General features: G+C 40.9%; 1 protein-coding gene and 1 pseudogene across 8 annotated transcripts in view; one reads left to right on the forward strand and one right to left on the reverse strand.

The window, feature by feature from the left end:
- The window catches only part of Dock9 (dedicator of cytokinesis 9), a 288,972-nt gene extending 278,657 nt beyond the window's left edge, over positions 1–10,315 (reverse strand). For 4 of the 8 annotated variants that reach the window (XM_076871913.1, XM_076871916.1, XM_076871911.1 and 1 more), the window contains exon 1: positions 10,126–10,311. In XM_076871913.1, the coding sequence (XP_076728028.1) occupies positions 10,126–10,254 (129 nt within the window). In that variant the 5' untranslated portion in view covers positions 10,255–10,311. Of the gene's footprint in view, positions 1–10,125 lie in introns of all 8 variants that reach the window. The other 4 variants (XM_076871918.1, XM_076871917.1, XM_076871914.1 and 1 more) reach the window with 2 other exon arrangements.
- Positions 10,316–11,573: 1,258 nt separating this feature from the next.
- Positions 11,574–20,044, forward strand: part of LOC143411509 (small ribosomal subunit protein eS6 pseudogene) — a 58,005-nt pseudogene continuing 49,534 nt past the window's right edge.

Here is a 20,044-nt window from a genome sequence, read left to right on the forward strand (position 1 = left end):
TGAGAAATAAGTTACTAAACACCTAACCAAGAGTTAGATCAGTGTGTTCTTTTACATCTGGGGTCTCTAAGAGCCACTGGTAAAAATGAATGGTCCCCAAAAAGGAAATTCTTTAGAACACTATGCAAAGATCATATGGAGATACTGATAATCTGACCAGCTTTTTCTAAACTAAAGCAAACCAGGGCCAGCCTCAAAGTGTAATAAAATTCTTAAGTATAGGGAATATCACTGAATTTACCACAGGTGGCAATAAGAAACTCATAAGATGAAACCTGTGCATTGGGAAAGTGGAATGATCGAAAAGGACAAAGGGAGAGAAATTAGGGGCACTGGGGCCTCAAAAAAAAAAAAAAAAGGACGAAATAATGAGGTATATAATCTTTGGGATTTGTTTATTCATAAAAAAAAAAAAAAAAACCGAGCCACTGCTATATGCCGGGCACTGGTGAACCCATGGTGAGATGTTAGTGAGGGAAGTCTTATTACACAAAACTGAACATAAATAGTGCTGAGCCGTACAAAGAAAAGACAAGACAGGCAGACAGGTTTTAGTTTGGGTGAACAAGCTAAGACTGTGAGTACAGTTCCCAGAGACCAAGAGAAAGGGTGTAGGGGGTGATTACTGACCCTGGCAGAGGAAAGTGCTTTTGCTGAGGCCCTGGGGCTTAAGAGAGGCTGGCACACAGGACCATTTAAAAGCCCGGCCAGTAAGGAACGGGAGGATGGTGCCTCATAAGGACTGCATCTACAAGTCAAAGACAGTGGCAAGCACTGCTTCAGTATTCAGAACTACCCTTATGGATGGAGTAAGAATGGCAATACAGAGACCAGACAGGAAGGACCCCATCCCCTGCTACTGTAGGGACCAAGACAGAGCAGGAGATGGAGAGAAGGGGATGCCAGGCTGCAGAATACCTTAGTGTTGCTCACTCAAGATCCAAGTTCTCCTTGCAAATCATACAGAAAGGACTGTCCTTCCCTGCCCTCTGAAATTAGGTGTGGCCTTTGGGCTTGCTTTAATCAATGAAATGGGAGTCACCACATTTTGGTTGTCCCTACAAAAACATGACACGTTCAAGATGATGGCTGTCTCACCAATCCAGGTCCAGGACAATATGGAAGTTGGTCTCCAGACCACCCTTCAGGGATAGTGGGGGGTAGAAGTAAACTTGATGGTAGTGTAGGGGAGAAATAACTTTGCTACTTTAAGCCACTGACAGCTGAGAGTCCTTAGCCAATAATGAATGACTCATGATATAACAGAACATAATGGAGATAACAATGCTTGGGTGGCAAAAGCAAAAGGAGATGAACAGCCGGGCACAGTGGTGCACAACTATAGATCTCAGTGACTTGGAAGGCTGAGACAGGAGGAATGCAAGTTCGAGGCCAGCCTCAGCAACTTAGCAAGGCCCTAAACAATTTAGGGTGACCCTGTCTCAAAATTAATAAATAAATAAAAAGGGCTGGTATGTGGCTCAGTGGTAAAGTGTCTCTGGGTTCAATCCCCAATACAAAAAAAAAAAAAAAAGAAGAAGAAGATGAAAAAATAAACAATGAAGGAAACATAGAATTCACAGTTGGTGATGATAAAATGTTGTTTCTCATTAAAGAAAAAAAGAAAGCCAAAAGGATCATGAGGACAGGAATGAAAAGTGACAACTGATGTTTCATAGATGCTGAACTTAAGGGGCCGATAAGAGAAACATGTACAGGTATCAGGAAGGATAAAAGAAAAGCAGGGCTGTGCTGGGGAACTAAATTATGGAAATCACAATGACATTCTGATGCTCCCTTCAGAGTGAAATTAAACACTTTGAGAAGGTGAAGAAGACTCCCTTTAGGAACGACCCTGTGTGGTGAATGCAGCAAGGGGAGAGAGTGAAGAGACAAAGGTAGAGATATCAGGAGGAAGGAGGAGTCTCAAGATAACCCTGTTTCACAGAAGGGGACCAAGGGGTTCAGAGTGAAATTAGGGACACTAAGGTTAAAAGTAGGTCACAGGGGCCAGGGAGCTGTGTTTACAGAGGCAGATCCAACAACAACAACAACAAAAAGGATGAAATAATGAGGCATAAGAAGAGAGTGGGGTCACAGGATCAGAGGAAGGAGCCATGGCCAGGAATGACAAGGGCAGGGGGAGCAGACAGAGTCTGACAGCCCTGGGAGTGTTAATAGACTCTCAGGTTCTCATCTCTTCCTCACTTGCCAAAATCTGAGCGACTTTTTTTCAGATGGAATAAAATTGCAAGACAAATATAACAGAAATTAAATTAACTATCTTGTAAAAATAAGTAGCCTTCCTCTGAGGACTATAAGAAATGTGGTCTGTAATAAGAATCCATTTATCATAGCACATTCTCAAAATCATTTCTCCTGTCAATCGTTTTCAAAATAGTAAAAGTAATGCATGCCAATTGTAGAAATCTGAAAAGAACAGAAAATCAAAAAGACAAACTGTGAACTTCTCCATAACCCCGTATCAAGGGATAAACACTGGTAACATGCAGCATTCTGGTTGGTGCAAAAGGCTACACGTGCATCATGCAGATGGCTAGTCAACAAATGTGCAGATGGATTTATGCTAAAGAAAAATGATTTTATGACAGGCACACTTTTTAAACTTCATTCTTACCAAAGCTACATTCCATATCACATAGAATGTCTTATGTCCGAAAACCAAAAATTTTTTTTCAATCTTTGAGTTTTGTGGGAATTAACACGCCTGATCAGATACTGTGGCTAAACAATTTTGTTTTGTTTATTTCTTTACATCCCTCCCAGTCTTTTTTTTCTACACATACACTTTGTAAAAACACAACCTGGTTCATATTGTGCTTATAATTTTGTAACCTGGGCTTTACTCCCTTTAAGAGTAATTTTAAATATAACCAGCCACATTTATTGCCAGAGTTAACAATTCATTCGTTTAATCCTAACAACAACCCTATGAAAAGGTACTATTATCATCACCATTTTTCTGACAAGAAAAACAGGGCGGGGAAAGTTTAGCACCTTGCCCCAGGTCATACACCGTTAGTAGCAAAGCAAAGGGGACCTGGAACATAAGCAGCCTGAATCTAACACACACCACCACCACCACCACCACCACCACCACCACCCCCCCCCCCCGCCACCCACACCCACACACACACACACCCACACACACACACACACTGCTTTCCAGTGCCATCATGTAAGAATTTTCTCAAGTCATTATTCTTCTAATACAAAAATCTGATGGTTTTATAAATGGTCCACATTCCAATTTATTTAAACCACTATTAGGACCTTCAGATAGTTTGCAATTCATCGGTAGTTCACATTTTCTGCCCTGAACATTTCATAGTGCTTGAAGCCACATTTTCAACACAGTGATTTCAGGCACTCTGTTCTGTGTACTGGCCATGGCAGGGGAACCCCTTAAGGTTCTTGATACATATATATCGCCTCACTGCAAAAAGGTTACACCACCCATCCATCATGTTATACACTTCCAAGAGCCATAGTTCTCAAAAAATGCCATGTGAGTTGCCCTGGAGTTGGAATTGGGGCGGGGGGCTGCAAACAAAAGTGCTCAATTCACCCCATCATTAAAAATATATTTTCTATCTTTGCAAATGTGTTTACCAAGAATGGTAGGTTATTTTACTTAATGTTTATTTAATCATTAGCAAAAGTGAATACTTTTTCTCTGCTCTTTATTGGCTAACTATATTCCTTTCTTTGAGGAATTGCCTATTATTGTCGTTTCCTATTTTTCTTTATTTCAACAATTTTTTAAAATATTTATTTTTTAAGTTTTAGGTGGACACAATCTTTATTTTACATTTATGTGGTGCTGAGGATTGAACCAGTGCCTCCCGCATGCTAGGTGAGCATTCTACCACTGAGCCACAACCCCAGCCTCCGATTCCTATTTTTCTACTACAGTGTTTCTCCTTTTAAAATTGATCTGTAAGATTTTTTAAAATTTAACTTTAAGCAAGAGATTGAGCGCTGGATAAATAACCAGAAGGCAAATGCTATTTCTAAGCTTACTGATTGATTTCAACTATACGGTACTGATGACACACAGAACAGACTTCTGTTAATATGGGAGGCAGGAGGCTAAAAACCTAGGGCACAAAGTCACCATGCCTGCATTCAACACCCAGGTCCTCCACCTATAGTCATTACCTTGAGGTGACTCCATCTCCCCTATGTGAAGCTCTCACCCACATCCTAGGACATTATATGTGCTCAATAAATGCAGTTCCCAGAGACAGTCAAGATAATCAATATTTTCCTTTATGAACATAATAAAAGTTTACATTTATTAAGTTCTTACTGTAACTAAGTACTTTACATGCGTTACCTTATTTAATATTTATTTTTTAAAACTCCTTAAGATAAAAACATCTAACAACCCCAATTCTCAAATGAACAAACTGAGGTTTAGGTAGAGTTAGTTTCTCAAAATCCTTTGCTCAACAGTGCAAAAACCAAGACTCACTTAGAAAGCCTAGGCCAAATTGGTTTTCTCCTGTATCCTCATGCTTTAAAAATACCTCCACACTTATATGATTATTGGTTCTTTTTATGCTGTTTCTTTTACATTTATTTATTTAGGTGTGTGATGTAAGGTGGGGCTCTGACATTTTTTTCAACACTCTTTAATGAATGGTGCACCCACCATATTTGACTACTGTTCCCCCAAGGCATCCTAAATGCTTACACATGCATAGGTCTGTTTCTGGGTTATTCTCACAGGTGTCTTCTCATTCCTAGGCCTGCATAATACAAACAGTCACATTATTGACTTCCAGGATTACACTTAAGGGAAGATCTCTCTAAGAAGCATATGTTCAAGGGCTGGTTTAAACCTCTGTCCTAAAATAGGTTTCAAAAAGACAAGAAAAAAAATTTGTTTTGTGATGTGTCCTCAGCCAATACTTGAATCTATCCCCAAATTTAGCAACTGTATTTCTCAAAGCTTCTCTCCCTTCCTCTTAAACTTGCTCATCTTTTTTTTTTTTTTTTTTTTTTTTTTTTGGCAGGAGGGGGTATTGGGGATTGAACTAAAGGGCACTCAACCACTGAGCCAGCCCTATTTTGTACTTTATTTAGAAACAGGGTCTCACTGAGTTGTTAAGTACCTCACCATTGCTGAGGCTGGCTTTGAACTCACGGTCCTCCGCCTCAGCCTCCTGAGCCACTGGGATTACAGGTATGTGCCGCCGCACCCAGCAAAACTTGCCCATTTTGCCCAAGTTGCCCAAGTAGGCTTTCTGGCCTACCTGGGCATTCTAACCATTTGATCAATTTCTTTTTTTTTTAATATTTATTCTTAAGTTTTAGGTGGACACAATATCTTTATTTTACATTTACGTGGTGCTGAGGATCAAACCCAGTGCCTTGTGCATGCTAAGGCGAGCACTCTACCTCTGAGCCACAACCCTAGCCCCTCAATTTCTTATTCTTTCCCAGAAAATAAAAACTTTGAAATCTCCCTTATTCCTGTATTTTCCAGGTCCAATTCAATTCTTCATAAAACCATTGCCCAAGTACATGATTTCTCTGTGAGTTCACCTTCCTATTCTCTGAACCACATATTTTATTCTTTCAATGATGCTACTTTGTACAGTTACCATATTTTTGTTGATGTCCACCTGTGTAGATTATAAATCCTTCATGAGCAAGGGCCCACTGACTGATACATCATATTCTCAGAACCAGCAGCAAGTCCTAACTTAGAGCAGGCCTTCAGATATGTGGATAAAGATTTCACAATTCTGTCCCTCCTAGTTCGAATGCCCTCTTGTCTAATATTCATTGTACTAGGAACCAAAGAAATAGAACCTGTTGTTGATTATCTTGTTGGAGATGGGCCTCCACCCAGCTTCCTGTATTTTAGGACATTTCTGTTTGTTAGGACTCTCCAAGAGGGTGGAAAAACAGTGAGTTTCAGTTGTCAGCTTACTAACATATCTGATTTTAAATTACAGCCAAAATGAAGTTTTACCTTATCTGAGGATTTCAAAGAACACCCCTACTAAGGGTCTCACATTACCTCAGATAACACTGGAATCTTGAGTTCATGGAGTGGAGCGGGGCAAGGGAGGCCTCAAGAAGAGTGCAGTATATTATCTTCCTGCCTTCTATCCACACTCCTTCAGTAACACAAAGAAAAATTCAGCAATGACCTGACTTGGTGTCGTTTCATTTCATATTGCTGGATCTCAAAGGGGTGTGGAATAGTATCCTTGGCAAGGGACTGACATAGAAGGAAAGTCTGAAGCTGAACACACCAAGATAAGATCAGTAAGGAAGATGAGCAGCCAGATAACTTGCATATTAATACCCAAGTGCAAGATAGTCTGAGCACCCATGCAAAGTGTCACAATATTTACACAAATCTTTCAGGGGAAGGATATTTTTAGGCCTTGGGTGATACATTCTCTTAGATCTACACCATTATGATGTTGCCTTTAATATATCTGAAAGACCTGAGCTAAAATTCCTTCAGGAATTCTAAAAGAAATCACAACTCAATCCTTGTCAGGGAATTGTGGGGGGTGGGGGGAGACTGGAGAATGAATTCAGGGTCGCTCCATTACTGAGTCACAACTCCAACCATTTGTATTTTGAGATAGGGTCTCACTAAGTTATTGAGGCCACCCTGGAACTTAAGATCCTCCTGCCTCAGTCTCCGATTTGCTGGGATTATAGGAGAGTACCCCTGCATCTGACTATTTCTAGCTTTTCTATTTGGGTCACAGACATTTTGAACATCCACCCTTTCTGACGACTGTAAATTTGTGGAAAGCTAATTCTGAATTTGTGAATATTCTTATTCATTACCAAAAAAATCATAAATTCCTTTTCCTACAGCTAGGAATAGTACTAGTAGTACTTCTACTACTCTTACATAAGTAGCTTAGAATGAAAGTCTGTTGATAGGATAAAAGCCTCAATAAACAACTTGTACAGCTCCTTATTTAACAGAACAGGAACTCTGAGGTTCTAAGAAGTAAATGTAACTATTCCAAGAGAACTTAAATAGCTGGCAGCATGTATGCTTCATCTATACTGCTCATTTAATCCTCCCAACAACTCTATAAGGTAAATACAATTATCATCTCTACTTTAGATGAGAAAACTGAGATCCTACAAGGTTAAGGTATAATATCGGAGACAGCACAGGTGGAAAGGGCAGAACTGGAATTATAATCCCTGCCCTGAACTACTATCTAAAGGATTAAAACCCAGAACTTCTGATCTCATGAACGCTCTCTCAGTCATAAGTCATTCTAAGGCTCATAAATGAGCAAACCACATTTGAAAAGGACTGCAAAATTTTTCTGGATCTTAATTAGAACAAACTAACAATCAACGATATTATTTAAAAATCTGGGAAATCAGAATAACACATCAATGAACTATTATTACTTGTATCATATGACATTATATAAGAAAATATTCCTGGTTTTTTAATAATATATACTAAGTGTATAGGGTAAAATGTTATAAGGCTTAGAACTCAAGATCACAACAACAACAACAAAGGAAAACTGGGACAGATTGAGCAAGAGTGACAAAATCCTTATAATCAGTGAATCTCGATTATGGAACATGAAGGTTCATATTATTCTTTCTACTTTTTTGTATGCTTATTTTCAAGTTTGTCATATATATTAATGCAAAATAATTTATAAAGGCACATAAAGCTGAGTCCAAGAAAAATGAAGCTATCAAAAATGATAATTATATGAACACATGTCACTCATATTTTAATGTTTATTCTTTAATGGCAGTCTTTATTACCCATTGAACTATTTAATTTCATCATTTCTGATCTGATCTCACAATGGTCCACTCATCAATATTTGAAGTGTGGAAAGATATAATTAAACCCACACATTGTTAACTTCTTTTTAGGCCATCTGCAGAACTACTTTATTAGTCAGCTAGTTAAGAATATTCATTGAGCATTTATTATGCTATGGGTATTATATTAATGCTGACCCAAGTTATTAAAGAGACAGAGCAGAGTAATAATACTTCTATCCAAGGTAGAAGGTAAGGCTTGGTTTGAAGCACTGTCTCCAGAGAGGAGCAGGGTTACTTTCTTAGATCCTTATTCAACAGAGACAGGCCAGAATTTATGTGGCAGGTGTACCTGCTGTGACTTCCTGGCACACTGAGCAGCAAGAAGCAGCAAGAAGTGGCAGAATATCAGGTAGGAGGCGAGGGGCAGGAGGTTTATGGGTAATTCTGAGTGTCTGTAAGCTCTCCCAGATTTCTCCTTCTGCAATGCAGAACCACTATAATGCATTTTCCACTCAGCCAGGGAGCCCCTCATGCACCTGAGTAGGCCCACTGCTTTCCTGCATTTTATAATTGCTTCATCACAGGTTCCATCAGACAAGTGATCACAGGCAGATAAGACTAAGAATTGAGACACCAGCCAGGCATCTGGTCATGCTTAAGGGTGTCCAGGGAGAAGGGATGTTCTACTAAAATGTCATGAGGTAACAGCAGGTGTACGGATATGGGAATGGACAATACTAGGTCACTATCGGTAGGCCATCCATTGTCAGAAAGGACATATATTCAAGGACTGCTGTATATCAGTAATAAGAGGTGCAGTACCCGTGTAGGCACATCTATGCTCTATCTAAATGTCTTATTAAACTCATTCCTCCTCTTCAGCTGGGTCTGTTATGGCACAGCAAAATGTCCTATGGACTCTTCTTTTGCCTCAAAACCCTTATGAGCACAACAGGCCCCAGTTTAAAAAGTTCCAGGTGAGGGACTGGGATAGTGGCTCCCTGATAGAGCACCTGGGAGGCACTGGGTTCCATCCTCAGCACCACATAAAAATAAACAAAAAATTTATTTAAAAAAATAAATATATATATTTTAAAGTTCCAGGTGAGAAAAGAAAAGACGCCACAGAGGTTGCGGGCTTTATCATTAACATGCTCTCATTGGCAAGTCAGAAAGATGCAGGCAGTCATACTTAGGCCAAAGCAACAGATGTTAGCTGAGGTTTTGGAAGATATGGCCAGGTTCTGCTCTACTCCTTACCATCAACTAATCAGCTTCACTATGTTTAGAGACCCAGAACGTCTGGACAACCCCTCACACACAGCACCACAGAAGCTAGAGAATCGTTTTGAAGGCCCATCTTCTCTCGCAACGTTCCAAATAACAGCATAAGTCACCTACCCACAAACAAGTCCCTTAAGAAAACAAATGACTGGGACAATGAATGCAAGGAGCGGCTAAAAGTTTCCAGCTGCCCCGCAGAGCTCGCTCCTGCTCATACACAGCTACACTCCCGCACCATCCAGCCATGAGTGTGCTGCTTTTCCAAATACAGCAGGACCAGCTCTAGCTGGGGAAGAGTTGATTTAAAACTTCATCTTCCTCACGTCCTGAGGCCTATTCGTTTAAGGCATTCCACCAAGGCCAGATTCGTCTTGGGCTGCTTGCTTTACCTGCCTCAAATCTCCAAACTTCACAGTAACTTGCACGAATGCTGAAATACTATGGGCCCCCTAAGCCTTCATAAGAGGCGGCCAAACCCTAAGATGCCAGCTTAAGGCACCAGGCGGAGGAGAGAATGTTGAACCCCTTACATCCCGAAGTTCAGCCCACCCTAGGGATCCGCGGGGGCTATCGCCCACTCTTGGCGGACTGGTACAGGAAGACCCCACCTCCACTCTCCGCGCCGGTCCCCGCCACAGGTGCCGTCCCCTCCGTAACACGCCAAAAGTGGAAGGCTGCGGGAAGGACGCGGGTAGGGGTTAAGCGAAGTATTCCCAGGCGGCCGAGTAGATACAGCGGGGTGGAGAGTTGAGGCAGAGGGCGATCTCACTCGGAGGAAAATCCCCAGGAGGGAAGGGGTAGCAATGGGAAGAGAGCACGCGGACTTGGGAAGGGTCTTCGAGTTGCTGCCCCTCCAGGATCTTCTCTTCTCCCCAGTCCAACAGGCTTCTTCTTTCCCCACAACCTCTAAATCCCGCGGATCCAGCGCAGCCGATTTAGAGGCGCCCGTCCCCGGCGCGCCAGGCTACCTGCGCCGCCTCCCGATTCCCTCCTCCCTCGGTCGGTCCCCGGTCGCCCCGCACTCACCAGGAGCACCGAGCCGCGTACCACCTCCGACACACTCTGCCGCAGCTCGGCCGCCGTGCCCGGCTTACTCAGTGCCCGGGTGAACTTCCGAGTCTCCGCCGAGGCGGGCAACAGCGGCGGCTGCGACATCCTCCTGCCGCTGCCGCCTGCTCCTGCTCCCGCGGTCAGGCCCGGCCGCGCCGCAGCCAGGTGCGCCCTCGTCGCCCGGGCGGCTCCGCACGCAGCTCCCGGCGCCGCCGCCCGCCCGCTCCCCCCGCGGCAGCCGCCGCCGCCGCGCGTCCAGCCGCCGCAGCCGGGGCCGCGCCCTCCGCGCCGTGTCACTCCCGGAGGCGCCCTCCGAGGCGCCCGCGGCCCTCAGTGTTCTGAGCAGCGCCCGGGCTCGCTCGGGACGACAGTGTGTGTGGTGACGGCTCCCCCATGCCACCAGCCTCCCTCCGCGGCCGCTCGCCGGGCCTCCTCCTCGGGGCGGGGTGTCCGGCGCGGCGCGGGGCGGGGCGGGGCGGCCGGCGGGCGGAGGCGGGGCCGGCGCGGCAAGACGGCGGGCTCGCAGGTCCGCGCGGCCCGGAGCAGTAGCGAGGCGGCGGGACTGGCGCGGGCAGCGCGGGACCCCTAGCCCAGGAGGTGCGGGGCGCACGTCCGAAGACCCCAGACGAGGGTCACGCATGCTGCCCGCGGGTCGCACAGCTCTAAGAGCCCCGCCGCGCTCGTGGGGACCGCGAGGTCCCAGTGGGGTCGGGGCTTGGTGACACCACACCCAGCTGACTGTCCCGGCCAAGCCCGGGACGGAGGTCTAAAGAAAGTGGCCGTCATGCAGCACCGAGAGCACAGAGCCCTCCTGAGACCACGGCGGGGGGGAGCTGGACGGAGCGCTCTTGCTCCGGACCAGAATCCGCCGGGTCGCCCCGGAGGCATCGGTAGGACCAGGACGACGAGGACCGGACGGGCGTGTGAGACGCGCAGACCCGGGCCCGCCTGCTGCGTCACCTTGGACGTGGGCAAACTTCTGGGCCTCACTTATCTGGTCTGTAGCCTGAGAACAACTGCCTGCGGGGTCGAAGTGACCCGGCGGCACCGACTGGTGCCCCTCCGCAGCACGACAACCGGGCTCGGTGCCGGGAAACCCGGGATGCGCCCGCCTGCGAGCCCACCGTGACCCCGAGGGCCAGCGCTGCTAGTAACCGCCTTCCCTTGCGAGGAACTTCTCACACAGCCTGTCCCGCTTCCCATCCCTAAGGGGCCCCCGCGCCTCCTATTCCTTTTTCCCTCTTTTCTGAGGAAACCCTGCGCAGCCTCAGCCTGTCCGCGCTGAGAAGGCGCGCGGGCAGATTTGCACTTGATCCGCTGCGCATGCTCGGTAGTCTTAGTTTGGGCGGGTTATGGGGCGGGGAGTCTATCATAAGGGGGTTCTTCTGATTGGTCGGGCTGCTTAGGCCACGCCTGTTGGCTCGATGGACAGCTATTTACCTGCGGGATTGGCTTCCGCAGTGCCCTACGGCCTTGAAAACCCGATCTTGGGGGTATTCCTAGGCTCACCTCCGGCGCAAATTCCCTGAAGCTTCGTAACTCGCGTCCCTGCGTTAAAAAAAACTGCCCCATTGCGTCCCATTCCACCAGAGAGCCAAACACCCGCCTTAAACGTAATCTTAAAGCGGTAGGGGAAAATACCACATACTGCAGAAAGCAAAACACATCCGTTCTGGACTTAATGAGCAGGTCTGGCACATAATAAGACTGAAGATTAGGCATGCAGTAAGCACTCAATAAATGCTTACTAGATAGGATTGTTTTCTTAGTGGGTTGATAACCCTGAGTGAGCCTGACAAATGGGAAGATAAACAGAACAAGGCATGTGTGATAAAAACACTAGTGACACATTCCAACCCATTTCTTCCTCGTGAACTGAAGTAATGGCTAACACATGCCCAGGTCTCTGAGAAGTATAGTGGCCCCCAACACAGCCAGAGGCAGGTAGAGCAGTCTGCAGGCCAGCCTCCCATTGCCTTCTACAGGGAAACTGATACTGTTTTGTATAATCATGCAGAGCTTGCATTTACACCTCTGAGCTGCTCTGGGATATGTCAACCCTGTTCTTTTCTGAACTGTTAGATACTAGTCTGAATCATGAATTAAGTTTTTCTCTTTGAACTTCTGACTCCTTTAAATGTCCTAAACAATTTAAACTTTTCCCCGGTTTTGTTACTTTGTTCTCTAAACCATATCTTCTTTCATAGAAGGCAAACAGATTTTATATTTTATTTTTTAAAACTCTTTTTTTAATATTTTTTAGGTGTAGATGGACACAACATAATGCCTTTATTTTTATGTGGTGCTGAGGATCGAACCCAGGTCCCCCCAGTGCTAGGCAAGCGATCTACTGCTGAACCACAATCCCAGCCCCAGATTTTATATTTTAATTAAAAAAAAAAAAAAATCCACTCTGACTCATAGTATTCTAGAGGAATCAGTCCACAACCTTAAGTGGAAAGTTCTTGTTTTCTGTCCATTGTCAGTGTTTTGATGATGGCGTTCAGCTTGCCAAATGTCACTGATAAAAAAAGAAAAAAGAAAAGAAGCAGCCAAGTCACCCTACGTTCTAGGGTTTTGTTTTCTTTATTCTTTCCTTTTGTTTAAGTGCAATATTATAAAAGAAAAGAATATCTATTTCATCCATGATCCTACAACTTCTGAATTCTGTACTTCTGTACTTGCTTGCTGGTTCAGTATATCCTGAATTCATAATTTTTCTTTTCTTACTATTAATGTGCTAACAGTAACTATTGACAATGTCTAACCAAGTACAGGTTCTTGCAGTCATGGAAATGTGAACTAAGCCCAGGAAGGCAGATTTGCTTAGTCTTTTCTTCCTGGTTAAGAAGTGAAGAGCAGGGCTGGGGATGTGGCTCAAGCTGTAGCATGCTCGCCTGGCATGCGTGTGGCCCGGGTTCGATCCTCAGCACTACATACAAACAAAAGATGTTGTGTCCGCCAAAAATCAAAAAATAAATATTAAAAAAAATGAGGTTCCTATGAAATTGAATACAAATGGCCTCCTTATTAGAAGAGGCACAGATAGCAACACTGCGGAGGTCCACGTGGGACCACAAAGGTAGGGATTGGAGTGATGTATCTACAAGCCAGTGAATGCCATGAAGCTGGAGAAGCCAGGAAGTTTTCTACCCAAGTGCCCTCAGAGGGAGCGTGGCACTAGTGACACCTTGATTTCAAACTTCTAGCCTCCAGATTTGTGAGACAACAAATTTCTGTTCTAAAGAACCCAGTTTTGGGTACTTTGTTACCAAAACCAATATATTTTAAATGCATTTTTTAAAATTCCCACCAGAATGGGGTCATAATTATATGAGTTCTTCTGACATTGACTCTCCCTGGGGAGAGAGGCCACATGATAGGAGGAGATGTATCAGCTCAGGTAAGTACCTGCCTGGGATGAAGTTGACATCTAGGCAGACCAGATGTATGTTGTTTAAGGTGTGGCAGAAGATACAGCCATCTACTTTGGCTTGAGGGAGAAACCTAGACTTTGTTTTTCCAGAACTACGGGAAGCAAGCTTTCCTTTCTGTTAGGGTGAGACCAGTAAGTTGTGGAGATGAAATATAATTGTAGCCAGACTTGAAATTTCAACAACTGTTCAACACCCAAATATTTATAATCCAAGCATTGCCCAGCTTTTAATGATAACCTCTTACTATGTCACTTCCTTGTTAAGTTTGCTTTAAGATTTACATGTCTTAAAATAAAAACAATAAAATAAAAGATTTACATGTCTTAATGACACATAATTAGTTTAAAATCATTTCAAAATATATCTTGAAAAAGCATATCTGGTTTTATCAAAAACAAACAGTAACCTGTAAAGTAGGTACTCCTGAGGATTGTAGCATCTAGGGAAGGGGACTTGCATTACTTTGTCCTTGAATTAATTGAGTTTTATAAATAAACATCTACCATTTTTATAATTAATAAAAAGCATAGTGAACAGACAGCTTTAGCTACTAGCTCTTATCCAGGTCTGCCACAGCTACAAAAAGGATCATTCATACACTTGCCAAGGAAGCTCACATTAGGTGAATTAATGAAGTAGGAGCAGAAAGGCTTGGGCAGTCAGGCCAATAATGGGAACATTCTCATACAACATATTTCTTCCAAATCTTTCTGTTGGTTTGGCAAAGCATCACTGGTCCATTTCTCCCTCTACCCACAACTATAGCTTTCCCTTCCCCTCATAGGTATTGATCCCTAGTAAACATCTCCCCAAACTTGCACCCCAAACTTCATCTCAGCATCTGCTTATAGAGAACTCTGTCTGCAGCAATCAAGGTTGCAGTGCAGAGAATCAGATGGAAGTATGAGGAAAAGGTAGAGTAGGAAAAAAAATCTAACATGAAATAGAAGGAGGAGAGAAAAAGAAATCCACACCTAGACACATCATATTGAAACTGCAGAACAATGCAAAGAGAATCGGCCAGAATGAAAAGACGACTACTCACAAAGATCAATGACAATTCAACAATAACAATGAAAGCTAGAAAACAATGGAATAATAACACCAGTATGCTGACACAAAATACGTGCCAATTGAGAATTCTATGCTGAGTGAAACTACTTTTCAAAAAGAAGGCAAAATGCAAAGAACCAAGATGATATCAAAGAGAAACAAAAAATCTAAATAGGCCTGTTACCTTAGTGGTTGAATTAGTATTATAAAACTTTCTATAAAGACATGATGTGGTTTTATAATAATAGAGTTAAAGGAAGTCACAAAAAAGTAAGAGCTAATAAACCAGTTCAGCATTGTTGTAAGATGCGAGATTAATATATAAAAATCATTTTTAATTTTATACACTAGAAGAGAACAATTCAAAAATGAAATTAGAAAAACAGTGTTAATTACAATAGCATCAAAATAATAAAATTTTTAGGACTAAATTTGACAAAATGAATTTAAGAGTTGCAAACTGAAAACTAGAAAGTATAAATAAGTAAGACCTAAATAAATGGAAAGACATACCATGATATTAGACTGCAAAACTTAACATTGATAAAATGAAAATATTCCCCAAATTAATATACAGTTTCAGTACAATTTTTATTAGATCTCAATTGGCTTTTTGCAATTTCAGCTGACAAACTGATCCTAAAATTTATATGGAATTGCAAGGAACTAACCAACACCATCCTGAAAATAAAACAGAATTAAAGGTTTCACAAAACTTACTGTAAAGCTACAGTAAACTGGACTGTATAATTTTGGCCTAAGGATAGAAATGTAGATCAATAAATATTATAGTCCAGAAATAAACTGATACATTATGTGCAAGAGTGTCATGGACATCCAATGGGCAACAAATGGTGGTATTCTTTTACATTCATATGTTAAAGAATAAAGTCAGGCCTGTGTATCACACCATAGGCAAAAATTAACTCAAAATGGACCAAAACCTAAATGCATGAGCTAACACTATGAAACACAATTAAAAGAAAATAGAGGGATTAATCTTTGTGAACTTGGATTAGGCAATGCCTTCTGAGATATAACACCAAAAGCACAAGTAGCCAAAGAAAATAGATAAATTGAACTTAATGAAATTTAAAAAAAAAAAACTTTTATGCTTTTCAAAGGACACTATCAAGAAAGTGAAAGGATAGAGCTAGGGTTGTGGCTCAGTGCCCACATATAAATAATAAAATAGAGGTCCATCAACAATTAAAAAATATTTTTTTAATATTTATTTTTTAGTTTTCAGCAGACACAACATCTTTATTTGTATGTGGTGCTGAGGATCGAACCCAGGCCGCACGCATGCCAGGCGAGCACGCTACCTCTTAAGCCACATCCCCAGCCCTAAAAAAAAAAAAATTAAAAAAAAAAGAAAGTACAAAGAATAAAACCTTTTAAAATTACATTATTTGATAAGGGTCTAGTTTCCAGACTATATAAAGAAATATACACAATAAAAAGAAAAATAATTCAATTTAAAACTAGCTAAATGAACTTGCTATGGTGGCATAAACCTGTAATCCTAGTGACTTAGGAGGCTGAAGCAGGAGGATTGCAAGTTTGAGGCCAGCGTTAGCAATTTAGTGAGGCCCTAAGTAACTTAGCAAGACCCTGTCTCAAAATTAAATTTTTAAAAAATAAATAAAGTGAAAAGGGCTGGGGGTGTGGCTCAGTGGGTAAGCACCATTTAATCCTTGTTACCCTCCCCAGAATAGACAAATGATCTGAGCATATGTTTTCCAAGATAAGCAAATTAGCAATAACATGTGAAAAGATACTGAACATCATTAGCCATCAGAAAAATGCAAATCAAAACTACAATAAGATACCATTTCACATGCTCTAGGATGGCCATAATAAAAGACAGACAATGACAAGTATGGGTGAGGATGGAAAAACTGGAACCCTCATACATTGTGGGTGGTATTTTAAAATAGAGCAGCCACTGTGGACAACAGTTTAACAATTCCTCTAATTTTTAAGCATACAGTTACCACATGACTGAGCAATTCTACTCCTAGGCATATGCACCAGAGGACTGAAAACATATGTCCACACAAAATCTTGTACACAAATGTTTGTGGCAGTATTATTCATAATAGCCAAAAAGTGGAAATGACCCAATGTCCATCTACCGATAAATGAATAAACAAAATGTGATATCTCCATGCAATGGAATATTATTATCTATAAAAAAGGGACACGTACTGCTTTATGCCATAATTTATATGAACCTTGAAAACATTGTTAAGTGAAAGCAGCCAGATACAAAAGGCCATATACCATGAGATTATATTTAAATTAAATGCCCAGAATGAACAAATCCATAGAAATAGAAAGTAAGTTTGTGGTTGCCAGAGGCTGGGAGAAGGGGCACATGGCGAACACCTGCTATTGAGCATGGATTTCCTTATTCGGGTAAGGAAATGTTCTGGAATTAGGCAGTAGCACTGTTTGCACAACTTTGTGAATAGACTAAAGCCCACTGATTGTACATTTTAACGAATGAATATTAGAATATATGAATTATATCTCATTAAAATAAAAAGTAACTGAAGGCAAGAATCAAGTGGCCCCAAGATGAAAGATCTGAAATGCAAGAAATAATGGTGAACAAATAAATTAATAAATACGTGAGAAGACCTAAATCTAAACAAATATTTACCATACCAAACAAAAATAGATGTGGGACTTAAATCAACAAAGAAAACTAAACAGCAGTGTATAAATAAGGATGGTGTTTGAATGTCTTGTGTCGTTCCTGAGGAAGAGATTGATTCTAGAATTTGTTAAATGTAAATAATAAAATGTCTATGGTGTTCATAACATATGCATGGATTGTTCCACAAGCAATATGGAAAAAAACAGAATGAAAACAGAAAAAAAAATCAGTATGAAAGGAAAGAAGAAAGAGAAGAAGTGAAAATCCAGGAAAGCACAACATATGGGAAGCATAAAATAAGCTGATAAAGGGAACATAAATATCAGTTACCAAATAAATATGAATTAATTTAATGCTATCATTAAAGACCAAAATTGCCAGTGCAATATATAAATAAAAGCCACATATGTGCTATTTGTAAGAAATACACCTAAATCATAAAGATCATAAAAGATCCAGTTGTAGTGAAGCACACCTGTACCTCCAGCTACTCAGGAGGCTGAGGTAGGAGGATCACAAATTTAAAGCCAGCCTCAGTAACTTAGTTAGACCTTGTCTCAAAATTAAAAGAATTGGAAGTGCAGCCCAGTGGTTAAGCACCCCTGGTTTCAATTCCAGGTACTTCAAAAAGGAGGAAGAAAGGAAGGAATCAGGAAGTAGAATGATGGAAAAATTTATACTAGCCACATACAAACCAAATAAAGCTTAGCACAGCTAGATTATTGTAGAGTAAAGAGATTTAGGGTAAAAAAGCATTACAGAGTTAAAGATATTTGCTAAAAGATGATAAAAGGAGAAGTTCAATGCTTCAATTCCCTGGGAGGATTTAAGAATTCTAAACTCATGTGCATCTAATATTTGCCTCAAATATGTAAAGGACATTTTGGAAAGAATAACATTTCCCCCAAAATTATCAAATGTGCTTTTTCCCTGAGGCTTTCCATTCAGACTGTACTTTAAAATCTCTCAGCAAGATCCAAGGGTTAATAAAAAACTTGAAAATATTATCAAATGTATTCTCTAAAATGATTTATAAAGTGTTTCAGTATACTCTGAAAGTGGATTCAACAAAACAGAACTCATTAAATCATAAAAAGACCCTCAAAAGGAAATCATTCAATATTCCTTAAAATATGTAGTCATTATGACCACATGCAGTGGTCATGTATATCTCTATATTTCTTATCATTGTTAATGTTTGTAATTCAACTGCATTTTGAACTATCATTTTCATAGAAAATAGTTGCTTTCCTCCAATTTTTTGCTAAATTATTTAGAGTGGAAGGATTAATCAGACTAAATTTTGGCAGTTCATATGGAACTGCTAACTGGAGAATGGAGTTAGCTTTAAGCATTTTCAAAATGCTGTAGGTTTGGGGCTGGGGTTGTGGCTCAGCAATAGAGCGCTTGCCCAGCACATGCAAGGCCCTGGGTTTGATCCTCAGCACCACATAAAAATAAATGAATAAAGATATTGTGTCCAACTAAAAAATAAATATTTAAAAAATGCTATAGTTTTGATGATAGGATTTTTAAATCATGCTGTTTGCCTAAACTTGTCTAAACACACATATCCTAAGTCATAATAGTTTGGTTTTCCTTAATTAAGATGAAGTGAATATCTCAGGGAAAGTGAAAGAATGTGATGTTAATCAAATTTAAGTATTTAAAAACTAAATCAATGTAATACATTAACAGAATGAAGACAGAAATCCTATGATCATCTCAACATGAGAAAGCATTTGTGAGGATTTGACACCTTTCATGATAACAGACCCTCCACAAAAGGGGAAGAACTGGGGAATGAAGTTGACCAAATTGTGCTACATCCATGAATGAATAGATCGTAGTGCATCCCAATTTTACACCTAACTATTAAAAATAAATAAGGGGAGGGAAGACCAATAGAGTAGAGGAAGGGGATCATAGAGATAAAGGAGGGAAGAGAAAGAGGAATTGCTGGGGATTGAAATGAAGAAAACTACTTTTTTATATTTATGAACATGTGAAAATAAACCCCACTATTATATATAGCTATAATACCTTAATTTAAAATAACTTTTAAAACTCTCAACAAATTATGTACAGAGGGAAGGTACCTCAACACAGTAAAGTCCATATATGACAATCCCACAGCTTACTTCACACTCAGTGGTGAGAAGCTAAAAAGTTTTCTTCTAACATCGAAGTCAAGGCAAAGATGCCTGCTTTTGTTACTTCTATTCAACATAGCACTAGAAATCTTAGCCAGAGCAATTAGGCAAGAAAAGGCAACCAGAACCATCCAAAGATAAATGAAGAAGTAAAATTTTCTCTTCATGAATGGCATGATCATTTATATATATATATATATATATATATATATATATATATATATATATATATATATATATATATATATATATAAAATTCCTTACCAGCCAGATTAATTCTATACCTCTTTCTTTAAAAAGCAGCACCAATAGTTTGAGGTTTTGTTTTTTTTTAAGGAAATAAATTTTGCATTAAAAAAAAACTCATTAAAAAAAGAAAGGTACTATTTGATTTTCATCTACATTCCTAAAATACTCTGTAATATACTTCAAAGAATATATCAAAATATAGATCTTCCAAAGTATTACCTTGGGACTGCGATGAAAGTTGCAGATCCTCCTCTCCACCCACATAATGAACAACCAGAAATTAATCCAGAGCTGGTCCAGGGTTCTTCTGGCCCAGGCTAAATATTGGGAGAGGGGAC

This window comes from Callospermophilus lateralis, chromosome 12, assembly GCF_048772815.1.
Source record: "Callospermophilus lateralis isolate mCalLat2 chromosome 12, mCalLat2.hap1, whole genome shotgun sequence".
In the NCBI taxonomy this organism is placed as follows: Eukaryota; Metazoa; Chordata; class Mammalia; order Rodentia; family Sciuridae; genus Callospermophilus; species Callospermophilus lateralis.